We start from the raw sequence: 13,942 nt of genomic DNA on the forward strand, positions 1-13,942 counted from the left end.
TAGACATCAAAGAACATCCAATGCAATATCAAATGGTGAGGAACACCAGCTGGACTGCCAACCACTGACCACAACCCCCTCAGACCCCTGGTCCAGCCACTTCGCTTTGCCTTGTAATTCAACTGAGGCGACTCGTCTCTGTGTCCTGCTACAGTGATAAGTCTGGGAGAAGCCGGCAGAGGTCAAACCAAAGTCAAGATCAGTGATGTTCCCTGAACTCCTCTTGGCCACTGTGGAAGTCATCTCTTCAAAGAAACCTATCACACTGGCCAAGAGTGGTCTGCCCTTGTCAAATCCATGGTCACTGTTTCCAGCCATCATCACGTGCTTCCTTCATTTGGGTAAGGCTTTCAGGAGTATTTCTTCCATAGTCTTAATGTGGGCTTTGAGGCAAGATTTCTAATCTCCGACCAGACTAGAGATCCCCAGATCCTCCCTAATATTATTGAATAAACATCTCACATCATTCATCAGAAACCTCTCCCTATTACTGTGATCTTTCATTGGGTAATTGCCCTTGACTCCCTCCAGAAGACCCCTGGTCTGACTCTACAACCTTATGTTACCCCCTTAGGCAAATATCGCACAGGGATACTTCCAGGTCCCCTAGGAGTGACTGAGCATGCAGTTATGGAGCTTCTTGCACTTTCTTGAGGAAACTTCACTTCCTTCATCTTCTCAATGAGGCAAACTGCTGATGATTGCACTCTGTGATCTTAAAGGTCTTTTTCAACCAAAATGATTCTATGAAACTGTGGCAGACACCCATCACAATACCTCCCTGTGTTGGCCTCCACTCTGCTCATGACCCATAACCTCTCAACAAGAAACATACCGCCAGGCTCAAAGCAATGCTCTGGGCATCATGTTGCCCACCTGAGATGCCCTACTAGAGTTGGCCAAAGCCTTGCAGAACCCTGGCCCTGGTCCAGAGGAGGCCCCCAGAAAAACAGAGGCAATTGAGGGGGTGGGCAGTGGTGGCCCAAGGCTGACTCCGGTGTGATTTGAACACACAACCTTCTGATCTGGAGTCAGACGCGCTGCCCTTGCGCCACGAGGTCAGGGTGGGAGGATAAAACTCTCCAATATGGAGCCTGGCCTGGGTGGTGGAGATGTCTTCTCCATGAGGAGCATCCCAGGGTGTCCAGGGACCACAAGAGAATCACAGAATCCCAGAATGTCAGGGATTGGAAGGGACCTGGAAAGCTCATACAGTGCAATCCCCCCATGGAGCGGGAACACCCAGATGAGGTTACACAGGAAGGTGTCCAGGTGGGTTGGAATGTCTGCACAGAAGGAGACTCCACAACCTCCCTGGGCAGCCTGGGCCAGGCTCTGACACCCTCACTGGGAAGAAGTTTCTTCTCAAATTTAAGTGGAACCTCCTGTTTTCCAGTTTGAACCCATTAAACCTTGTCCTACCATTGGTTGTCACTAAGAAAAGCCTGGCTCTATCCTCCTGACATTCACCCTTTATATATTTGTAAACATGAATGAGGTGACCCCTCCATTTCTTCTTCTCCAAACTGAAGAGACCCAGGAAGTGCTATGGGAGGTAGAGAAGACAGGTGACCTGGCTGTGGGGGAGAAAGGCCAGGGATGGATGGGGCAGAGGCACAGAGTGAATGGCATGTGTCCAGGATATGTGCAGGCAGCTGAACTCAAACCACACTCCATCCTCCTGTTAGGTGGAAGCTGATCCCAGCCACGTTGTGCAAAAGTTGTGAGAGTCCATCCTGCCACAGGGTTGAGATGGATTCTGTGCATCTGCCAGGTCAATGGGGCCTCTCTGTCCAAGAAGGTGGTGGGCTGCCATCTCTACTGGTCCTCTGGAGACACCACGCTCAGGTCTCTTTTTCTCCTGGGAGGAACCCTGCAGGGTTGCTTTGGGAAATTGCATTTTCTGGCCTTCCTCCTCTGCAGTACCTCATTGTGAGCCCTCCTTGCAGGCTTAGAAAGGCAACTGAAGGAGATGCTCCCACTCCCATATCAGATTAACTGAAAGTCCCCTCAATGAAGATGCTATGGCCATAAAGTCCAGGATGATATTTGGACAAAGCATCTCACAGCCATGACCTCGTGGCGCAATGGTAGCGCGTCTGACTCCAGATCAGAAGGCTGTGTGTTCAAATCACACCGGGGTCAGGATGTCCCATCTCCCTGGAGTAGCATTGTGAGGTGGACATCTCATGGGCAATGCTTTTTGCCCTCCCACTCTGTACTTCACAGCCCTGATGAAGGGCAGTAAATGAGCCATGGCAGAGTGGTCTTTCCTTGCTGGACCACTGTTGGGAAGTATCTGGATAGCTTCAGCCATCCCTCATGCTATGTCTGCAAAGCAGACAGGATTAGTGGACACCTCAGCTATGGCTCCACATATGGGTACCACTTCTCCTGATCCCCCTCCAGAAAGGCAAGGGCATCTGACTCCAAAAGAGGATTTCTACAAAAAGCCCAACCTGCAGTCTGCTGATCCATAGCAGGGCACATTACCCATTGCAGCACTGGCCTTTGTGAGCTCATTACTCCGTGACAACATGTTATCTTGTTGACATTTGTGTTTTCTTGCCCTCCATCTTACCACTGGGCACTTTGAGAAAAGTCTAGGTCCATCTGCTACATACACTGCTGTTGGGTGGTTGAAGGTTGGGATAGGATCCTTTTGCGTATTCTTCCCTGCTCTGAATGGAATCAACTGTTTTCACCTCTCCTCATATCTCAAGTACCCAAGCCCCCCACTACCTCGGTGTCACTCACTGGACTTACTTCACTACTTCAGTGTCTTTTTGTTGATTCTGTTGAAACACCTGGCTGTGAGGAAGTGAAAACGAGCCGTCGGGACAAGTCATAAGGATCTTTAACTCTGTACCTACTCTGTTTCTGGTTCCACACGTATTTCTTGGTGAGATGGACAGAGGGGATGGAGGGCTGGAAAAAAAAAAAAAAAAAGAAAAAGAAAAGAAAAAAAAAGCTACTCAAAGCTATGGGAATGACTTTATATGGGCTATATTTCATTAAAAGTAGCTGAACTCTTCTAAGGGCACTTTAAAGGTGAACTTTAAAAGAGATAAACAGGAGGCATAATGCAAAGAGGCAATGGAACGATGAGAAAGGCAAGAAATGAGTAGAGGGGAAAAAGGAATGTAGTTTCTCCAGCTGTAACCACATCAGGTGTGCGTCCTCCCACAAACAGGTCCAGGCTGCTACTCCTGGGCCAGGATGGGACTTCTACCACCACTCTGGGCAACTCATTGTAAAAGATTTCATCCTCATCTCTGCCCTGAATCTCTGCTCTTTTAATTTAAAACCATCCCCCCTTGTCCTATCACAACAGGCCCTGCTCAAAAGTCTGTCCCCATCTTTCTTATTGACCCTTTTAAGTACAGAAACGCCACACTAAGGTCTCCCCGGAGCTTCTCTTCTCCAGCTGAACACCCCAACTCTCTCAGCCTGTCCTCCAGCAGAGCTGTTCCAGCCTCGGATCATTTCTGGGGCTCCTCTGGCCCCTCTCCAGCAGCTCCATGTGTGTCCTGTGCTGAGGACCCCAGAGCTGGACACAGAACTTCAGGTGGGCCCTGGTCTGACTTGGCAGCCCAGAGGACTCTGCCTCATAGGTCCCGCCTAAAGACCAGTGATCCATGGGGTGACATATTTTTGCACTGATAAGGAGTTAGGCTCTTTGCCAAAGCTTTAGACGTGCTCTTTGTACCAACACCCACAATACCATACACAGTGCCCCTGTGAAGGGCTGGAGAGGAAGTTGAAGGGTGGGTGAAGCTGTGTTTTACACCCCCAGCAAAGACGTGGGCGTGAAAACTGTACAGAGGACTATTGAGAAACGCAGCCCGTAATGCCGCTAGCAAGTCTTGGCCTTTCCAAAGGTCATTTGCCTGGCAGTGTCTGGCTCATTACCCAGGAGGAATTCCATCCTAGCCATGGTTTCCCAGCAAAGTCATGCACAAGGGAGCGGGAGCTATTAGCCGTGGGTGGCTGTGTGGAGGCGTTTATGCAGAAGGCTGGAAGTGACCTTCTTAGTTGTGGTGGGTTTAGGTCCCTGTAAACAGCCTTGAGCATTTTGTCAGCTTCAGCAGATGAAAATCAGACTGGCTTATGTCCTATAGGGTTGTCTGTGAACAAGGGAGTTCAAAAATGAACAACTCAATGGCTTCATTTTCCTTTTGAGGGATTCTTTCAGTCTGGCCTCTGCAGATGCTGCAGTATCAGTCCAAGCATGGGAGCCAAAGTGGTGGGGAAACACCATCCGTGGATGGGTGAATGGAATAAAGAGAGAGGCAGAGAGCAGATTTACATGGTGCTCCCAGAGGCTTATCTACCCTTATCCTCATAGAGATATACAGGAGACAGAGACAGCAGATATCAAGGAGACACTTAGGGTCTTGTCTCTGACCTCTAATAGATGGCATAGCTATATATATAGGTGTTTTCAACCCACTGAGGGCACAGTTGCAGCAAGAAAATTAACTGAAAATTGTCTTAAACTAGGAATTTGAAAGCAAACTTATTGGTGGTGAAGGCACAAGAAAAGTGCTTGTGGTCCCCAGCCTGGTGCTGCCCCTTCTCTTCCCATCCCCAGCAGATGTAGCCCAGCAGGTGGTAGAAAGTAAATACCACATACACCCCCAGCCCTTGTGTGCATCACAAAATACACTAATTAGTTCATTGAAAATTGATTATGTACTTGATTACATTATGGTTTACATAAAATAAAGGAGGGAGATTCAGGCCAGACATGAGGAAGAAATATTTTATAATGAGGGTGGTGAGAGCCTGTCCCAGATTGGCCAGAGAGGTGGTGGATGCCCCATCCCTGGAGACATCCCAGGCCAGGCTGGACGGGGCTCTGAGCAACCTGAGCTGGTGAAGATGTCCCTGCTCATGGCAGGGGTGGCACTGGGGGAGCTTTGAAGGTCCCTTCAACCCAAACCATTCTGTTTTTCTATGATCCTACAACTGTTTTTTGCCTGTGATATTGACCTCAGAAGATGTGAGCTGCTTTCCAGAGGGCTGGAAATGAAGTAACTAAGAGTTCTCCAGGTGTCTTGTTTTCTTCGTTCTTTAAAGGATTATATTTGAAGTAATCTTTTATAGCTCCATGGACATATGTTGTTTGTTAGATTAGTGACACATTTTCTTTTAGCTTTAACCCTCACTGTGTGTCATCTGTCCAAGTAGATATCTGCAATGGTTGACTTCCAATGTGGGATTTAGATGTCTCTCACAAACACCTCATCACTGTGGCAGGCACAGGGAGGAAACCCCGTGGCACTCCAAACCTTAATCAGGACACCAATCTTTGTAGGAGTAAATTGTCTTGATCCCAAAGTGTTTATAGCACATGAAATATTGCTAGTACGAAGACAAAGAGGTGTTCCAGACAGCTGAGCTATGGGGAGAGGGAAGGCAGGCGATTGCTGGAACACCTTATTAAAAACTTATTTGAAGTTGGTACAAAACCAGACAAATATGAATACCTGTAATATGATTAATTGCAAATACAGACTGGAAAGCTGTGTTTCTCTACTAGTAACAGTGCCTTTCTTTAGATCCTGAGATCTTGTGGCATGTGACCATGCCCATATGGTGCAACTGTCTCAGCCTCCAAAACAAGGTGACTATATCAGGCTGCCTACTGGAACAGTTCCTAGCCATGGTGAATAACTGAAACAGCCCAGGAATTTTTGGCAGAGCTAGCAGAGGCTAAAACTGCCAGGACTGTTCTAATAATTAAATATTTATGGATGATCAAGTTTCACTGATCCTGGCACTTTCCTGTCCTGGCACTTTTTAATCTATTTGTACAGACACAGAGAGATCAGCTGAATCACTGTTCAGACTCTGCTAACTGTATTAGGTACAACTCAACAGGTTATAAGGAGATTTTCGATGTAGCAGATACAACAGGCTTCTTTATTACACATGAAAACAAGCATTCATATGTAGGTGATGGTCAATGCCACGCTGACCTGTAATATATATATATGACTCCAATTCTTGTGGCTGCAGTATTAGCAGCTTCATACCCAACAAGAGACAAAGGAGCCCCAGTGATTTCAGTTTTGATGATGACAGTACTAGAATCAACAGAAATCCACCCAACACGCCACAGGAATAGATATTTTGGTGTTGCACAGACAGAAGGATGTAGATGCTGTTCATCATCTAATGAAAACACTTCGGGTTTCTTAGATCATAGCCAACTGCACAGTAAGTAATTCCTAAAAATGAACACTTCTGTGCTATTTCCTATACCATCCACGCAGAAGCCTCAGAACCTTACAGGAATAGCATCACTGCAGCAACAATAGCGCCATGTGACAGATCAGGAAAGTCATCGTGTAAGCCCGGAGAAATACTGGTCTTTTCTCCATAACACCCAGGAGATCCTCCCTCCCAGCCTTCCTCTCAAACACTGATAATTATTCTTTCTCACTGCTCATCTTTACAGAGGAATCTTCCTTTTGCACAGGTTTTAGGGGCACAGAGGATATTACATTACGATGATCTTCAGCATTGTCCTGTACAGACCTAGTCAATGTTGGCTCACTGTACAGATTGCAACATGAGGCCACATGCAACTGTGATCAAAGCAACCAAGGGTAATTGACCTTGGTTCCCAGACCTCAGCATTGCAGCATCCCTGAACCTGACGTTCACGGAGGCTCTGCAGCCTCCTCTCCTACCCACCTCAGTTTTTTGCCTTTCCAGTGGTGCTAGCAAGTCTCTTGGACATCAGGATCCTTTAACTGCTCTTTGCTGTACTTTTCTTCCTCTAAAAGGTGTAAGGAGTTTAATAGAGGAGCTATCACAAGCACAGTGAGGACTGATGGAAGAAGAGGGGTTAAATGTGCCTGGTGGTCTTTGCTTTGAGCCTTGTGCACCCATTTAGCCCATGTGAAATGGCATAAAACACTCTACTGACAACTCACGTGTCGGAATATTTTGCACAAGAGCAAAGTGTATCTGTTAGAAGATTTCCACTACGTCAACTCCATGGATGAAGCAACAACAGCCCTGGTGTTCCCACTACAATTGCCCTGTATGCACATGGCGATAATGATAAAACAAATGTAAAATTTCAGTCTGTGTTCTTTTATTTTGTTTGCTAATTCTTGGAAGCACCAGAAAAAAGGGCAGAATTGAAGAACATAGTACTATCTAAATTAAGTAACTTATTCATGAGTAATGGAAGACGAAGCACTGCAAACATAAATCACACTTCATGTGTTGTAAGGATTTGTGCCATAATTAGGAAAAACAGGAGAATACTGAAGTATGTGCTGACATGAACTTTGTTTTAATGGGATGTAAGCATATGCTTTCCTAAATAGCCATGTGCCTATGCAGTTTTAAAGGCATACTTGGAGTGAAAATGGCAAAATCAGGTCCTACTAGTGATCAAATACATGTACCCCAATAAAAATAACTGTTCTCAAAAGTACAATAGTTCTTAGACTCTAAAGAAAAAAAGAAGTTTTGTCAGCCACTAGCTGTTAAGTTGTACTTTAGAGAATATATTTGAGAAAATGTTGAGGCAAAAAGCAATCAACACCATGTATGGTGCTCGTTATGAACTATTATGGGAGGTTGTCAACCAAGAAAGGAGGAGGAGAAGAAGAACGCCTGCCTTGCAGAAGACCAAGAAACCTCCTCAGGCATTGTATGTACTTTTATCAGGATGAGGTGATGTTTGCAAGGGCTGGTCACACTCAACGTTACAGACTTCTTTGCAATATCACCTTCAGAAAGCTGTGCTGCTAGGGCAAAATTCAGCAAAAGTGGATTGCAAATGTCAAAACATAAATATCTCTTCACACTTCACAGATTTACAAATTTGCCTCTTAGTAAATGGAGAGAAACGAAGGGAGCACCATTCTGAGATGTTGTGTCCTTCATGATCATCCAGAGATCTGCTGATCTACCAAGTCCTCCTTTGCACTCAGCTGTTGGAACACGGACAAGGGAGCTTCTGCTATTATAAGATGCCCCTCTCATCCTGAACTTAAAAGCAAAATTAAATGTCTTTTGACTGTCAGGTGTGTCTTCCCTTTCTTTTGTTTGCTACCAATACACTCAAGGAATCTTTTATGTCTTATTTGCATTGCAGTATTCTTACATAAGGTTTTAAGTATCGTCCCACAAACACCTGTTTACTCAGCTTGATTTTTTGGGGGTAGGTACCTACAACTGTGGGACACAGCTCCGTGCACACATTGCCATTTAGTGGCAAACAGCTTGCACCTGTCTTTATTTTTACTACAACCCAAGGACATGGAATTTTCCTATAGCTCTGAATGACATTTTCAGAATACTACAAGTTAGGAGGGTTTAAAGTATTCCTCACTTTCCTAATGAACTGCAAGAAATAAGGTTGTTTACAAGATACATGAATGCTATGGTGATTTGCATCACCGAAATTTAAACTATTTAACTCTGATGATAGTTTTGTTATGTTCCACACCGGAAACAGTATAGCCCTGAAAACAAGCAGAGATTGTTCAAATAATGCCCATGACAGCAGAGTGGTCACCACCTTGCCCAATGCCATATTCTGATTTTATTTGGGGAAACCACAACTTGTGCTCAACATGAGCTTCTTTAGGGAGCAATCACAGAATCCCAGAATCCCAGAATGTGAGGGGTTGGAAGGGCCCTGGAAAGCTCATCCAGTGCAATCCCCCCATGGAGCAGGAACACCCAGATGAGGTTACACAGGAAGCTGTCCAGGCGGGTTGGAATGTCTGCAGAGAAGGAGACTCCACAACCTCCCTGGGCAGCCTGGGCCAGGCTCTGCCACCCTCACTGAGAAGAAGTTTCTTCTCAAATTTAAGTGGAACCTCTTGTCTTCCAGTTTGTATCCGTTACCCCTTGTCCTACCATTGGTTGTCACTGAGAAGAGCCTGGCTGCATCATTCTGACGCTCCCCCTTTCCGTATTGATCACCATGAATGAGTCCCCCCTCAGTCTCCTCTTGTCCAGCTCCAGAGCCCCAGCTCCCTCAGCCCTTCCTCACACGGGAGATGCTCCACTCCCTTCAGCATCTTGGTGGCTGCGCTGGACTCTCTGCAGCAGTTCCCTGTCCTGCTGGAACTGAGGGGCCACAACTGGACACAAGATTCCAGGTGTGGTCTCCCCAGGGCAGAGTAGAGGGGCAGGAGAACCTCTCTGACCTACTGACCACCCCCTTCTAACCCACCCCAGGTACCATTGGCTTCCTGGGCACAAGGGCCCAGTGCTGGCTCATGGTCACCCTGCTGTCCCCAGGACCCCCAGGTCCCTTTCCCCTACACTGTTCTCTAATAGGTCATTCCCCAACTTACACTGGAACCTGGGGTTGTTCCTGCTCATATACAAGACTCTACACTTTCCCATGTTATATTTCATTAAATTTTTCTCTGCCCAACTCCCCAGCCTGTCCAGGTCTCTGATGGCAGCACAGCTTCCAGTGTCACCACTCCTCCCAGCTTGGTGTCACCAGCAAACTTGCTGACAGTCACTCTATTCCCTCGTCCAAATCATTGATGAATACATTGAATAATACAGGCCTCAGTACTGACCCCTGAGGCACTCCAGTGGATCCAGGCCTCCAACTGGACTCTGCCCCATTGACCACAACTCTCTGGCCTCTTCCATTCAGCCAGTTCACAGTCCACCTCACTACTCGATCATCCAGCCTGGACTCCCTCAGTTTAGCTGTGAGGATGCTGTGGGAGACTGTGTCAAATACCTTACTGAAGTCAAGTTAGACCACATCCACTGCTCTGCCATCATTTATCCACCTTGTTATGTCCTCATAAAAGTCAATGAGGCTGGTCAAGCACAACTTCCCCTTGGTGAAGCCATGTTGACCGTACCTAATGACCCTCTTATGCTTGATATGGCTTGAAATGGCACCAAAGATAAGTCATTCCATCACTTTCCCAGGGATGGAGGTGAGGCTGACTGGTCTATAGTTATCCAGGTCCTCCTTCCTGCCCTTTTTGAAGACTGGAGTGACAATGACCACTCAAAAAACACACTTCTGTTTGCAAAACATCATAACACTGTTGTCCCATCTATATGAAAAGCAGATGGGTAGAAAATCACATTTCCATGGATCTTCCTCCATAAAAAAACAAAGGGTTTTGTTTCCTGGTTTCTTCATGTTCATTTTCCAGGTCTCTCTGTCAGGGCATCCCACACCTTGCTGAAAGAGAAAACAGAAGAGAGATAAATCAAGTCTCTGTTAGAAATGGGGAAAGCGGGAGAGTTGCTGGCAGGAAAAAAAAAATCTCTTTCTAAGCAAGGACACACACAAAAAAAGGACATTCTGGAGTGCTTGGTATTTTTTTCTGATATTTAGATTTTATGGGTGGAAGAGGGAAATCGGTGTTTATCTTACTGTTATTCGCTGCATGAACACTTAGGTAACTCACCTTGTTAGTATTTTCTCAGCTGCTTAAGCCTGCTTGTTATTTTGCAGATTAAACATAAACAACAGTAATGTTTTAATCCTACAAATAATTCTCAGAACAAAAATACCATTAACTTCCAGTTAAATATAATAAATGAGGTAATAAGGAAGCAAACCGCTCAACCAGAATACCAGAGCTAGGAACTGAAGAAACATTTGGGCTTTGACAGAGATTAACCTGTTTATTATGTGCAAAGGGAGGATTCTCAAGGGTGCACAGCTGTTGCAGTCATTTGACATCTACAAGCCCAGGATTTTGTGAAGAAAATCCTTCAGTACAATGATCTCCTAACCAATGCTTCTCAGAAAATTTACAGCTCTGAAGTGAAGAAAAAGAAGATATTGCACTTCGAGGCATTATGTCTGACTAGATTCTTATGGAATCAGCTCTTTCTCCCAACCTTTTGGGGCAATAAGTGGGGAAACAAAAGAAGATGTCAAAGGCTGGAAAAAAAGCAAAGCACTCAAGGTTGGATGTAAGTGAGAATTAAAGGAGGGACAGAATCACAGAATCTCAGAATGTCAGGGATTGGAAGGGACCTGGAAAGCTCATCCAGTGCAATCCCCCCATGGAGCAGGAACACCCAGATGAGGTTACACAGGAAGGTGTCCAGGCGGGTTGGAACGTCTGCAGAGAAGGAGACTCCACAATCCCCCTGGGCAGCCTGGGCCAGGCTCTGACACCCTCACTGGGAAGAAGTTTCTTCTCAGATTTAAGTGGAACCTCTTGTGTTCCAGTTTGTACCCATTAGCCCCTGTCCTACCACTGGTTGTCATCAGGCAGAGCCTGGCTCCATCTTCCTGACACTCACCTTTTCCATATTGATCCCCATGAATGAGTCACCCCTCAGTCTCCTCTTGTCCAGCTCCAGAGCCCCAGCTCCCTCAGCCTTTCCTCACACGGGAGATGCTCCACTCCCTTCAGCATCTTGGTGGCTGCGCTGGACTCTCTCCAGCAGTTCCCTGTCCTGCTGGAACTGAGGGGCCACAACTGGACACAAGATTCCAGGTGTGGTCTCCCCAGGGCAGAGTAGAGGGGCAGGAGAACCTCTCTGACCTACTGACCACCCCCCTTCTAATCCACCCCAGGTACCATTGGCCTTCCTGGCCACAAAGGCCCAGTGCTGGTTCATGGTCATCCTGCTGTTCACCAGGATCCCCAGGTCCCTTTCCCCTACATCGCTCTCTAATAGGTCATTCCCCAACTTATACTGGAACCTGGGGTTGTTCCTGTCTATATACAAGACTCTACACTTTCCCTTCTTATATTTCATTAAATTTTTCCCTGCCCAGCTCTCCAGCCTGTCCAGGTCTCTGATGGCGGCACAGCTTTCAGTGTCAGCCACTCCTCCCAGCTTGGTGTCTGACTCTGTGTCAGCCCTCTGCAGTGGGGGAGGATGTCCTGAAACCTGTTTAAAAAGTGACAAAGCAAAGTTACATCATCTGAAATGTTTCCCAATGCTTTCCTCTGCCTTTGACATCATCTGCCCGGTGACAGAAATGGGGAGAAAAAGACAAAATGTTATGTGACTTGTCAGCAAGTGACAGATCCAGGGTCAACACTGGGACTAGACTCCAACCTTGGCTGGCTCCCATGCCCCCTCCTTCACCCATCCCCATGTCTGTGTTGGGAACCGGTCTGCAAGATCCATGCGAACAAGTGCAGCTCGTTGGGGCTTGGCTGATGGTCACGTTATGTAACCAGCATGGCCAGTGGAAATTCACCCTTGGGGGTTGCAACATGTTCGCCACACATTTTATTGCAACCTGCGATCAGGGGGATCACCATTCTGCTTTCTGGAAGGTTGATCATAGTTACTGATTGACAAACCACTCAGCCATCAACTTTACATGATCACACAGACCCTATAAATACCAAGTGCCTTTCCTAACCTCTTCCACAAGCAAATTTCATCCTCCATCGGTTTTTCAGGTGCTTTGCAGGAGAAGGCAGTCCACAAACAACTGGTAGCCATGAGGATCCTCTACCTGCTCTTCGCTGTTTTCCTCCTCTTCCAGGCTGCTCCAGGTGAGAAGAAAATAAATTCTACAAAGAATGAAAGGGCTTTATAAGCATAAGTATGAGCATAGGAGGAAGAAAGCACTCACCACCCAGCAGACAAAATATGATGGTGTTGGGATGGTGCTACGCAGCGATGGGACCAAGAACATCCGTGCTCATGGGGGATGTCTTCCTAAAACGCAACACATGATTTATTGCATATTTATCCATTATAAGTTTAGGCTGAAAATGAATATTTTGACGTTTTTCCCATCCCACAGGTTCTGCAGATCCTATTTTTCCTGATACCGCAGCGTGCAGGAGTCAGGGGAGTTTCTGCCGTGCTGGAGCATGCCCACCCACCTTCACCGTATCAGGGTCGTGCCACGGGGGGTTGCTGGTCTGCTGTTCAAAGTAAGTGCTGCAGGACCAAAAGGCATCAGAGGGCATTTTTGTTCTGCTGTTTTATCTACTGTTTCTAGATACAATTCATCATATTATTTGAATAATACGCACAACTCTGTGGAGCGTGTAGGACAGCCGTTTGTGAGCAAGTCCAGATGGAGGATGAACAGGTATACATCACAGATGAATATTTAAGGAGACAATTCATTCTGATGGAAGTTATGCATGAGATACGAAGTTCAGGAGGGTCAAAATTTCCCAGAATTCCTTATTTTTCCCTTTATTTTAAATTCTGATACGGATTTTTTTTTCCCCCCAAGAAATTGCAAGGAAAATATCTCACAGTATTTTCACCCATGAATGGAAACTATGTCACCTCCTTCTCTCTGTTCTTTTCATTTCTAAAATTACCTAGAAAATTAAATTTTAAAGGAGAAATAATGTTCACAAAACCCTGTTTCTTGTTCTCCTCTCATCTCTTGTTCCTCCCATCCACCACTGTGCAGCTTCTAGAAAGGTGAGGAAGAGTGAATTTGTTAGTGACTGGAGAAAACTGGGTGTGCATTTCACTTTTGATTTCGGAGGCCACTTTCTAATGATGTGTGGAGTTTCCCTGGTAGAAAGATTTTTTATTTCCTTAAGGTTTTGAATGCGATTTTGACAAATGTATTTAGCTTAGAATTAAACATATTTCTCAAGGATTTAATTCTTAATAATTTTGTCCCACTTATAGCCACTTGACAAGCATTGCCAGCTGCAGTGACTATCACATACACTGAATTGAGTGGCAAATTAGAAGAGGTTTCTCTGTCTTTTGGTGAAAATGACAGGTGTGATGACATAATAAGAGACGTTCAGGCAGATCCTCAGACACTGATGTGACTGGACAGAGCCTGGTTCAAAATAAAGGAAAGACTCAGACACGTAATTCCTGAATTTTCCAGAATTCCTTATTCTGTTATTTATAAAATTTCCAGGGTTTAAATATTCCCAGAAACTGAAGCAAATGCAATGAGACTGTTCTAGGGAAGAGGTTTTGTAGCATTTGTCCAGCACATGAGGAT

At 45.8% G+C, this 13,942-nt stretch overlaps 1 protein-coding gene across 1 annotated transcript; it reads left to right on the forward strand.

The window, feature by feature from the left end:
* Nucleotides 1-12,445: 12,445 nt before the first annotated feature.
* LOC308038440 (gallinacin-10-like) lies at nt 12,446-12,891 on the forward strand (the record flags this gene model as incomplete). Its single annotated transcript, XM_080340966.1, has 2 exons — nt 12,446-12,500; nt 12,755-12,891. The coding sequence occupies 2 exons, from the start codon at nt 12,446-12,448 to the stop codon at nt 12,889-12,891; spliced, it is 192 nt and encodes a 63-aa protein (XP_080197092.1).
* Nucleotides 12,892-13,942: the final 1,051 nt, after the last annotated feature.

The sequence above is a fragment of the Nesoenas mayeri genome (genome assembly GCF_963082525.1).
Source record: "Nesoenas mayeri genome assembly, chromosome: 3".
Lineage (NCBI taxonomy): Eukaryota > Metazoa > Chordata > Aves > Columbiformes > Columbidae > Nesoenas > Nesoenas mayeri.